Here is a 12,125-nt window from a genome sequence, read left to right as displayed (position 1 = left end):
GTTCCAGCAAACAACATGCAGGTGTGTCTGCTGGGGAATGAGCTCACAGCTCCAAAGATGTTTGCATGGCCTGAAGATTTCAACAGTGTAAAGACTTTTGACATTTTGTAAGGAAGGCTGTACTACTTGCTTATGTTGGTTTATTGCAAGGCTCTGCTGTACTGTCACATGTGAATTGAGCTGAGATTTGGCAGTGCACACAGTGCAAAATTACAGAAGAGAGGTTCTGGAAACGTTTACTATAATAGTGCATGCAGTACAACTTGGTCAGGTATTCAAGTAGCCAAGTGTTGTCAGTCACATTTGATCACTCTTTGTCTAAAGATGCTTTTTTAATTCCCCTTTCACTAATGAATAGGAAATAGCTGCTGGGTTTTTTATATGTTTGTTTGGTTCTTGTTTTTTTGCAACTATATTTAATGTCATGCTAGGTACTGTATAATGTCTGTAAAAATGAAGATAAAGTTACTGTCTGAATTTATAGACAATTTTTAAAATTGCTTTAATATTTTATAACTTTATTCTTTTGCTATCATCTCAGGACCTCACTGGAAACAGGAAGCAGCATCTCCACCGATCCACTCAGGTACTGTAGCCATGCAACTGTTAATGTTAGGTTTGGAATAATAGCAGTGATCTGTAGCTTTACATCACATAACTTTGTCTTACAATGTGTATTCAATGCCTAGTGAATGGCATATTGACCAAGCATTCAGGTTTTTCTGTGTTTAAGTAAGGATAACTCCTTCTTTCAGAGTTTCCAACTTAAATTCAGTTCTGGTTTAAACACCGTGGTTTTGCTCTCAGAGGACCTTGAAGGACAGGGAGAGCATGCTTGTGCATGCACATGGCAAAACCATCTCTCTCAGATTTTTATAAAGCTAAGTTGTGCTAAAAAGATCTGACCATCCCTGGTAGTTCAATAACAGTACTCATTTTGTTTAATGTTAATTGTTTTTAAATTGTTCAATGTTTTCGTACAATCACATGTAAGAGTAAAGAAATTAGAGACACATGAGTCCATCGCAGTGACTGAAATTTGATTTGATCACTCAGTTAAGAAAAAAATGCTAGTATTCTTAACACTGCATATCAGATAGGCACTTTGAATGTTTTACTGTCATAGCTGCACATTAAAGCGCGCATCAGTCGTGAGCTTCCTCTGATTATTTAGGGGCAAAGTCCTTTTCTCCCAAACTGACAATTGTTGAATGGATGTTTTCCTTTCCAAGGTGTTAGCTTTTGAGGATGCAAACTTTTCCACATTGTGTAGTTTTAAGTTTGCTTGGACACAGCGTTATTGGGAACTGCTTTGTTTACCCTCGTGCAAATATATGGGCCTTCTCTCTCTAATTCATCTCCCAGTTATGATATTCTGGAAGTGAAGTGCGTGCCTTGCTGCCATTTCCTAAAAAATGCCCACAAGCTCCTGTGAGTAATATTACTTTTGTCTTCAGCTCAGCATAGTCACAGTGGACAACGTACAGATTTGACTTCAGTGCTGCTGCCAGCACTCGGTTTGACAGCACACTGTTTCTTTGTGTGGCAGGACAATGCAGGAAGCAGTCAGCTTTCCACTCCCCTCAGCCTTTCCGAAATCTTACTTAAGCAAGAACCTTGTAGCTGGTTTGACCTACCTGGCTCTGGGAACCTTAGCCCAGAGAAAAGCATTGCTGCCATCTGTATTCTAGGCTAGGCAAACCAATGTGAGAATAGCAGGTTTTGTTACAATGCATTTCTTTATAATGATTTTTTTTTTTCTGTGGGAGGATGTCAGTGAGGGAGATGAGGAAGAATTGAGGAGAAGAGGTTAAACTCGGTGGGAAAGTGTATAGCTTTAGTTTGAGTGCAAATACATGTTTACCTAGAAAATGCAGTGATTTAATGGTTTTAAGTTGCTAAGCACTGTACAAACCTGTGAATATTTTCTTTTTTTCTCTTATTTTCCTGAAAATGAAACTGCAGTACTTAGCATCCACCAATGTGGCCTCTGCCCTTGCTGCACAGCTCCAAAAATCATAAAGTTTCACTCACGTTGCTAATTTTGATGGCATTGGTCTCATTAGTATGCATTCAGTGGGCTGCATTCTTTTCTTAAGCCTGCAGCAGAGTGATGCAAACTGGTATGGAATCCTTGATTGCACTTCTTTATATTTCAAACAAAAGTTTATTATTCTAGCTTATATTCTACCTTCTAAAAAAAGAAAAAAAAAGCTGCAAGTTAGTAGGGTTTCAAGACTTCCCTCTTTATCCCATGCGCTTCCATAAAACTTCTGTGTTCTTATACTAATGCAAATAAATGATTTTGAGAATACATGTTATTTTACAGAACTGTCTTTATAAAAATTAATTTGGCAGTAGACGTATTTGCATGTGAAAAGTCCTTTTAAATTTTGAGAACGGGAAAGAAATATCTTGTAGTTACCAAATGAGGGAGTGAAAATGCTGCTTTTTAACTATGAATGAAAAATGTTATGACACTTAGAAACTTTCAAAAAAGCAGTCATAGAGGAGACGTTAAAGAACCTTCCAGATGTCATCAACAGAAACAGTGATTTTTTTTCCCAGGGAAAAATAACTGAAGAAACAGTGTGTAAAATCTGAGTTCAGTAGGTCAAGTAAGAATAAGCCTGTTCTGAAGCTGTGATTAGGCAATATTAAAGGAAATAATTCTTAATAATTTTCCTTTGAATGACCCATGAAACAGAAGGTACCAATTAATATGAATCCATGTAGTGTCAAGCAAAATATTTTCTAGGCTACTTTTCTTGCATCATGCTCATCAAGTTCCAGTCTTCATCAGCAAGGTAAGTTTTGCCCAATTACAGCCATTCTTCTAGATCTGGGCTTCTCTGGAACATTGTGACCTGGATATCTTATTTTGTTTCATTTCAGTTGTGCATAGATTCCCCACCCAACAGATCATTTATTTCCCCTGGATGTAGACTGCACTTGTAGTCTGCCTGTCAGCTGGGAAGTTATACAGCTGGGAGATGAGAAAGGAGTCCAGTGTTGTAAAGAATAAAGGCTAATGTGGAAAAGGGCTTATGTCCATTGAGAAGAGAAAAACCTGTACAAAATGACATGCTATATATGCATACTATGTTTTGCACAAACATTTTCAGACTGCACACAGTATACCTTCAGGATATTTTGAATGGTCCTCTCTCAGCTTTCAGCTGGTGTCCGAAAAGATTTTGATTCCTCAACCAATGAGAATCTTCTGTAGTATTATCACACCTACTTCAGATGTTTACATTTTTGTGGCCTGTTTCTCATCTTCTGTAACAGAATGATCAACTAGCATTGATCTGTTTAGAGAACAGACATTCAGAAACAGAACAGCAGATATCTTACTATCCTCGTGAAACTTTGCAATTTCAAAAGGTTTAGTAACCAAGAATGAAGAATAACGTCAAGTAGTAATTAATAATAATTTGTGGGGAAGCTGAATAAATCGAAGATCTCTTTGAAGCAAAGTAACTTGTCAGAGCACGTGTAGGCAGCTGAGCTTCCTATTGAGTAAAGAGAAGGCAGGGAGAATCTTTGTTTCTTCCCTGGTTCTTTACGCATCCCCATTGCATCTGGGTGTTACAGTGGTGCAGCAGAGCCTAAGAGCTCTGCTCATGTTTCTCCTTCAGTTTTCCCCAGTCAGGAAGGGATCCTTGCTAATGTGGCACCCAGATATGCATCAAAAGTCCTGAGAGAGGTCTGATTTTGCAGAGCCTCTAACATGGAAACATCCCTTATTTATATTTTTTTTAGGAGCAACCTAGGAAACCTTCCCATTCACTTGCACATGAACAGTATTTGTTTTCCACTATCAAGAAAGGGCTGCAGCACACAGGGCTGTACATGCCACTGTGTTCTATAAATTGAGGCCTTCAAGAAGCTACTTCAGGTCCTATTCGTTTGCACAAAATCTGATGTTATCTATACTTTGTACAATCCTTGCTCCTTAATGTGGTGTGCACAATGAATGTCATGGAATTAGTATGGGAACTGCATGATCTTATTCTCATGACATGCTTGAGCTCCACAACCTATGAATCATTAGCTTGAAGTTCTTGTCTGTGGCTACAGAAGTACCTCATCCTGGAGGCAGGAAGGACTTACGGAAAACAGCTCTCTTGCTGCAGGCTTCCTGTTTCTGTACTCTGTAAGTAGACAGAAACACAAGTAGACTTCCACACAAGTAAAATATTTTCAGGATTCTTCCTGTCATATCATGATAAAGGGTGTAAGTAAGTAAAGATGTATAACAGTTGAATGTATGTATTTTATCAAGAATTAAAGATTATGTATAGCTAGACAAGTTGATTTTCCTGCACTGACTTTCTGGTGGGTTTATTTTATACAACATGCTTCCTCATCAGAGGACAGCTTTACTTCAGCCTCCCAGGTTGCCAAGGCAGCCATCCCTAAAACTGGGACTTTTACACTGTATGTTTTATCTTGTCTTTTTTATTTTAATGGCTCGTTTTGAAAGAGTTGTCAGAGTCTTCAGTACATTGCTGCCAGAGCTGCCTCTCCTTAGCTAAACTCTAAATGACTACAAACATTTCCAGCATGCTGCTCACTTATGGTACCATGCCGAAGCTGCAGCTCAGCCAGAAATTACTGCCCTATTAGGCCTGGGAATTCTAAGTCAAGGCTAGCAGTAAACGCCTTTCTGAAAGAACTAGTTTTATAGTGGCATAAGCGTGAGATGAAGCTTAATTTTCTTTGTTGGTTTCCTATGGAAGACAAGTGAAAATGAAGACTGTATTGAGAACATAGTGCTTTTCATTTGCAAAAGCCCTAATTAGCATTTTGTCTGCATGCAGAGCAGTATAATCAGTGCTGGTTGCTGTCAGAAAATTCATGGGTACATGGCTTTATCTCACTAGAAGTCCAGTATTTAGAAGCAAGCAATTAAGGTGACAAATAGCTTTTTTTTTTTTTTTTTCTCCAGTGAAGTGTATGATGGACAGAAAGAAATCTCTTTGCAATGCGAATAGTCAAAGGATGTGTTTTCTCAGAAGTCTCATTTGGGCATCAAAACTTCCAATGATGTATCATGGGGTTAACTGTCTCCGTATGGCTTTCCCCTTCTTTCTTAATCCTGAGAGTAGCTGGTTTTGGTTATGGAGCAAGTCCTTCCTTTTGGTGCTTTGGGGTGTTTCTTGAGGAATCTCAAGAAGTTCAGACAGAAGAATGTTTGGATAGAGAAAACCTCAAAGGTAAACACTTTTTGGCCATCCATTTGTTCTAAAAGAGGATAAGGTTACCAGGTTATTTTCTTGGTCTGTTACAAGCAGTAACTGCCATCAAACACCACCAAAATGGGAAGTGCCATCTCAACCGAAGTCGGAGTTCAGCAGCAGGGAGACTGGGGATGTGCCAGCAGGCACGGAATCACAAAGGGCTTTTGCTCAGCTCCCCTTCAAATAAAACTGTCCCTTTAAAGCAGAGGCTGATATTAGGGATGGAATACTGGTTTGGAAGATTTTGATATGAAAATGTAACATTTAGCTTGATGGTATCACTTTCTGGAAAACTGCCAAGCTACTGAAGCCCTGGAGAATGAGCAAGCAGGAAGAAAAGTAGGCTGGAAATCTCATGGTGTGTGTCATATTGTTAGCGGGCTGGCTTATTAAATGCAAGCAATTGTTTTCTTGGGAATCACTTCAACAGTGTTCTGTTGCTGGTGTGAAAGAAATCTCAGGGAGCGAGTGCAGGCACTGGGCAGGGGCTGGGGATTATTTTTAAGGGAATGTTTTTAAGTTTTTTTTTTTTTTAAAGATGCAAATGAAATGCACTTCTTTGCTTTTCCTGCAAGGTGTTCCTTTGTGATCAATTCATTCCCACCACCCATCCTGTGCTGTACAGCCTGTTTCTAGGGAAGTACAAGGAATTGTGACATGCAAATGTTTGAAGGTTGTTGCCTAAGCATAATATATCTGAGTAGGGATCAATGGTTTCTTTAAAGGAGTAAAGTAGCAGCTAACTTGAAATTTCATTTCAACTATCTTCCACAACTGTGTTTCAAGGTGCTGCAAGGTGCCTGTGGCACTGAATGGTGACAATAAGTAAAGGCAGACCAAAGGGCCCCAACCTATTGCCCTGCATGGGCCTGCAGGGCTCGGATCTGCACTCCTGAGGTTAAACCTCAGCAGTTTGGTTGTCTTCTTTTTAAACAGCACAAAGATGGTAGGAAAGAAGAAAGCACAACAGAAGAGATGTTTAGTTTTGTTTCATATGTTTCCTTGGGTTCTGCCCTTGGTTCTGTTGTTATTTGTGTAGAATTCTTTCCCTCTACTGATAGCGAGCAATACCCCCAGTGGCTCCTATCGATGACTTTCAAACCTCACCCAAACCGTACTTTCAGGAAAGGTGATTCTGGCAGCGCAGTGGGCATATGACCTGGTCAGTGTCCAGCAGGGCTCGTGTGCTTTGCTTTGCTTCTAAAGCCATCCCGTGTCAGTAAGCCCTGCAGCTCTGGTGTGAGCTCCTGCCCGGGCATCCCACGAGGACAGAACCTGCGCTGTGGGCTCGAGGGGAACGGAAAGGTGGGAGAATCGGCTGGGTATTCTACTAAAGAAAGAACATCAGTTTGGACTGCCGTCTCTTCAGAACAAAAGCATTCTGCTTTTTAGCACGTCTGGCCGGAGATCCTAAATCCGAGCCGCAGCCGCCGCCAAGTGCCCGCTGGGCCGGGGCTGCCCGCTGCTGGGGGCGCGCTGTGCTGCCGCTGCCCGGCAACGCGCCCCGCCGGGCTGCCTGCGCCGGGCGCTGCTGCGCGCTGAGAGCGGCGTGGTTGGGGGGGGCGGGGGGGGGGACGGCTGGAGGGAGGGGGGAGGGTCTGCGCTACGGGTTTGGGGGCTGGTTTTGGTCTTTTTTTTTCCCGTCGTAAGGAGCCCACAGTTCTCATAGGTGCTGGCAGACAATGGGGCTGGGGTGATTTACACGGGAGGAGCTGATGTGCGGAGTTGTGTGCTGCTTTATTTGACCAACAACAATAACAAAAAAAAAAAAAAGGAGCGGGGGGACCGCTGTTCCCGTGTGATGGGATCATAGCGCTGCTGTGATTACAGGCAGTTGTGAGGTTGATTGAGATAATTGCTTGTGTTCTCATAAGTTCTGCAAGCTCTCAGGATGCTTTGCAAAGCTCCTTCTGCAGCCTTAGCTGGAACGCAGGCACGGTATTTGTCCGGAGGGCCATCCGAGTGGCCTAAAATAGCCAAAAGGAGAAGCGGGATTTGTGTGTAACAACAGCTAGCCGGTGGCATCGGACACTTTGGGGAAGATAAACTGCAGCGAGGATCAAAGAGCGTCTGCGAGCCGTAGCCTTTGTGCGCTGCCTCTTTGTATCGAAGTGGGTGCTGTGCCGTGCAGGTGCTGTGCCATGTGCGCCGGCTGCCGCACCGCCGGCACTTAGAAACGCTCGTGTGCGGCAATAAGGGGAGCAGTGCGTTGCGTTGGGTTGAAGTCATTCACATCAAAACAAAAAGAAGACTCGTGGTGTTAAAATCTAGCTGCAGGATCCGCTTGCTGCAGTACAGTTCTTTTGAAAATGCTGAAGTTAAAGGCCTTCTGCTTGGATTACTGGCAGTTCCTGTGTCTCCAGCCTCTCCACGGCTTCTATAAAAGGTAAGAAAACGTTAACTCAGGCATTCCTTTCAGGACTGTGTTGCTGCACACGATGCCCTCGGAGCTTTTACTCACTGTGCTGCTCTGCTGCCGAAAGGCAGATGTACACGGAAAAGGGAGTGGTAGGGAATTAATCAGAACTTGTGACAAAGGTTGTAAAGCTGCCTTTTTATTGCTTTCATTATCAGCCACTTTTGTCTCTGCGTGCAGATGTGAAAGGTGAGGATGCTGTTTGGTTTTACCGTTTACTTTGAGTCGAATCACCTCAGTTAAGACTCGATTGGTACTTTACTTTCTGATACTTAATCCTTAGGCACAGTAGCTTGTGTTGTGTAGTTTACAGACTGCAAATAGCACCGAGATTAATTGAAATGTCATGGAAATTTGCATAATGCAAAGATCCTTCTTTTCTTTCAGAGATATTTAGTAATATAATAGTTCATCTTTCATGTCCCTCTTGGTGTAAAGTGCATATCACAGTCATTCAGAGCAATGGGCGCTTCACTGAGGCGGGCCAGACATACAGCTTAAATGATTGATGGTGAATAGGGATCGTAAAGAATAGCACTGGGTGTCAGATGCTTTCAGCTTGCCTATTTAATGGAACAGCAAAATAAGCAATTCCATTTAACGTGTCCCTGAACTTAGCTCACTGTTTTTTAATCTAAACTTCTGTTTTCTTACTCTTGGTTTACACTACCAATGGCAATTGTATGTCTTTGAATTTTCTGGGGGGAAAAGTGGAGATATTTTCATTGTTAACAAAACCCATGCAATTTAAAATAGGATTCTGTTCTTGTTATGTACACTTTGTGGTCTGACTATCTATTGTCAGCCTACAGAAAGTGCTTTGTACTAAATGCTAATTGCAGTTGAATTTTTCATGCAGTGACTGGAGGCTGGAAAAGGGAACCATTCCAATCTTTTTCAAGGTTTAAGGGGTGCCCCCACTTTCTGGCATTGAGTAATATAGGACCCTCATCTGTGACCATTGGCTGCTGAAGTTTCAAAAGATAGCTTTATTCTACTACAGCTTTTCACAAATTTCATTTTTAGGCCAAAAAAAGTTCCAACGTATTCCCAGCCCATTGTCATATCTTCCTTGCTGAGAATCCATGTAAAATAAGAAACACAGGCAGGTGGTTTTGGTGCAAGCAAATACAACTAAACTTAAGTTTTATGTCTTGGATTCCTGGCGACCTCCCAGCTTTGTTGCAAATGAATTGCCCTAGGGTTATTCTGCATCTCCTAATGGAAACCTCTGCAGTACCTAAGGACTTTCCATTTGCATCCTTCCAGACATTAATTTGTTTATCATCAAACCTTGCACGCATTTGAACTCTCCTCCTGGAGTGTGTTTGTATGAACAGAAGTAAAAAGAGCCTAAGCATGTAAATATCAGATCGAAGTACTTTATTCTTGTCATGTTTTCTTGTCAGAAAAGGAGAATTGAAAAGTTTCAACTTTCTCACATTTTAAACAAAATAACTTCTTCATTAAGGCAGAGTGACAAATGAGTGAGGAAAGCAAATGGTACCGGATGAATAAAGAAACAAAATGCAGGAAAGGCCACTTACAAAAAAGAAAAGAAAAGAAAAAAAGCACTTTCTTTAGACTTACTTTAAATTCATTTCTGTCAGTAGTTGTAAGCTGTCTAAAAGACTCTTGGACAAGAGCCAAAATGGTTTTTGTGTACATGTGTGTATACATTTTCCTTTTTTATGTATGAAATAAGATAACCAAAATAGGACTCAAGGAACAGTTCTTTTGTGTGAGGCTTACTTGTTGAATTGTTAGTATTACATAGGGTTCTTGCCTGCCCTCTGTTTCACCTGGATGAAGAGGAAAGCAAGTGTCAGAGAGTGGAGACAGAAGCGAAGTTCAGACATCTCTGCATGATGTTCCTTCTGCCACCAGTGTCACCTAATTGGCCACAGCTTTGTGTGCAGAGGTGCAGTGCCAGGTCCGGGAAGTGCCAGGGAAGCAGTACTGAGCACCAAGGCCTTCACAGTGTGCATGCAAGTGGTGGTACGACAGCAGGTGACTTCGGGGCAGGCGTGGGGAGGCTGTGCAAGAGCCCTCTCAAGGTGCATTGCTGCTGCTGTGGGATGCCTCTGCCCTGTTAGCTCTGCCTATCACTCCTCGTGCACTCACCCAGCCCAGCAGGGCGCAGACAGCCAGCATGGCAAGCAATTGGACTGCTCTTCTGTTCCCTTTTGTGGGCTGTCTGAGCAGAGCATGACTTCTATTTTCAGTTGTGCTCAATGGTGAGAACTAAGGCAAATGCTTCTTGTCAGTTCAGAAGCTCCGTGGCGTGTTGCTGTATTTCAGAAGTCGAGTTGTGGTTTTGGATTTTGTTACTCACAGATGTCTTATGGATCAGGCCTGTTGCCTGAATCAGACAGCTGAGTGGATGCCAGTACAGGGTCTGCTCTCTATGCACCTGGCTGGGAAGGGGTTCTTCCTCAGCCCCCTGAGAGCAAGTCTGTGGAGGGGAGGGTTGTCCCTGCTGTCCAGGGCTGGGAGCGCAGAAGGGTACAGGACAAGTGTGTCCCTGCCTGTGCCTGTGCCTGCTGGGCAAGAGAACAGCAATTCTGGATGATGGGATTGGGTAGAAACAAAACAATTTTTGCCTTCTGAGCTGCCCGTTTCTTAATGTAGCCAGGTACTCAAAGTTGAAACGCAATTCCAAAACTCTGTTCAAGTTGTGCGTGCGACATTCCTGACAAGAAACCTATCTGAGGGCAGACACCCAGCCCAGGGCTTCTATGCAGCTTTCAGTCCCTTGTGAGAATGAATTCAGTCAGGTATCTTTTCTCAGCATGGGGAAAAGAGAGAAATAGGACAAAACAAACGGTGCTTTTAGCCTACTTCTTAACTTCGGCTGTGGCTTCCCTAGCCAGGACATGGCATATTCACAAACCAAAATTCAGCCCAGCTAACTGTGCCAGTGCCTCCAACCTCACGTACCTGAGCAAACAGTCTGCTTTTATCCAAGGGACAGCAGATTGCATAGAGCAGAGGGGACATTGAGTTAGAACCAGTATGGAAATGATTGATAATTCATTAATTTATGGAAATCAAATTTCAGTTCTTTGTCTTTAGCAGTGGCTGTGTGTTGGTCAGTGCGTAGCCCCTCATGTGCTGGGCTTTGGTATCCTTTGAATACAAATACTAGGAGTGTGGAGATGAATTTCTATAGTAGATTAAATGTAAGATGAACAAATCACTGTAGGGTTTCTGTGTGATTTTGAGGATGAATGTCTCATGCTTACTTGGAGAATTATTATAAAATCACATGACTTCAGATTTAACGTGTGGAAGTGAAGATTTCTGTAGCTGGGAGATGCATCGTGCTGTGCTTCTGCCAGCTGGTGTGTAATGGCCCATGTAGGAAATTGTTACTGCAAGCATTGCATTAAAGAGAAAGCATAAGGTGAGAAGAATTGTCTGCCAGTGAAGATGACTGCAACCTGTACTTTGGGAGGGGGATTTTTTTCTCCCAAGATTTTCCTCTCACTTCTTGCAATACTCTTTAAAGATGAGGACGTATTAAAAAAGAAAGAAAAAAGTTATTTTTTAAAATTACCTCTCCATTTCCATTTTTCTTTTCTACAATTTGCTCACTGCAAAGGAGGAAGGAGTCCCTTATAGAGTTACCACTCTCATTGCAGCCACCCCAATGGACTCAGGTCAGGAGGGATGGCAGGTTGTTTGAAACAGGAAGTAGCTGGAATTGGTTCTGCTGGTCTCCAGTTGGGACTGGCAATGCCAGCATTGTGATTCAGGATAGACTGAATCACGTGCTTTTAAGCCCATCTCCAGGCAAGAGCATGTCTATATTTTGGTGCATGATTCAGTCCCACTAGGATGTTTCAGTGATGATTATAAGTGAAAACACTTTCACAACTTTCTGTGGCAGGAGCAGCTTACTGCTGCTATACCAGAACGTCACAAAGTTACTGAGTCTCAGAAGCTGCTTAAGCCCCTCTAAAATCAAGCTCTGCGGGGCTCCTGCAGCTCTCAGCTCATCCTCTTTGCTATTCTGTTATCCAAGACAAATTTGTAGTGTTTGAAGCCATTAAATGAATTGCCAGCCCTGATTTAGATGCAGTTCCAATGATGGCTTATGTGCTTTAAGTGATCTATGTCAGGATTGTCTTCTAGGCACTTTGTCAAAAAGAATTCTTTAAAAAAAAGTGTTTTGATAGTCTTTGTTCCTCACCTCTGATGTTGACAGCGTGGACTCTGCCTATAGATGACGTGGGATGGCTTCAGATGTGTCAGACAACGTGGCTGCTGGCAGGCAAGGAGCAGAGCTGCTTCCTTTAAGTAAAGCACAGCATAAACAACAGGCATGTATCTCAGTGGTCATGTGCTACTACATAGGTAACGGGAACACTATTTTTAAATCCATTATTTGAAATAAGATTTGATAAAGGCTGTTGATACATTATTTACCTATTGTGATCTTACATCCTTGGAAACAATAG

The 12,125-nt window shown here is 42.3% G+C and overlaps 1 protein-coding gene across 9 annotated transcripts in view; it reads left to right on the top strand.

Annotated features, from left to right (window-relative positions):
* IQSEC1 (IQ motif and Sec7 domain ArfGEF 1) overlaps window positions 1–12,125 on the top strand; it is a 361,739-nt gene that overhangs the window by 217,760 nt on the left and 131,854 nt on the right. For 7 of the 9 annotated variants that reach the window (XM_031608745.2, XM_031608737.2, XM_090148117.1 and 4 more), the window contains one exon: window positions 542–586. The exons of the other annotated variants lie outside the window; for them this stretch is intronic. In XM_031608745.2, the coding sequence (XP_031464605.1) occupies window positions 542–586 (45 nt within the window). The remainder of the gene's footprint in view (window positions 1–541; window positions 587–12,125) is intronic. 9 annotated transcript variants of the gene reach the window in all.

The sequence above is a fragment of the Phasianus colchicus genome, chromosome 11 (assembly GCF_987193195.1).
Source record: "Phasianus colchicus chromosome 11, bPhaCol1.hap1.1, whole genome shotgun sequence".
NCBI lineage: Eukaryota > Metazoa > Chordata > Aves > Galliformes > Phasianidae > Phasianus > Phasianus colchicus.
Note: the sequence above shows the minus strand (reverse complement) of the source record. Positions and strands in the feature narration are given on the sequence as shown.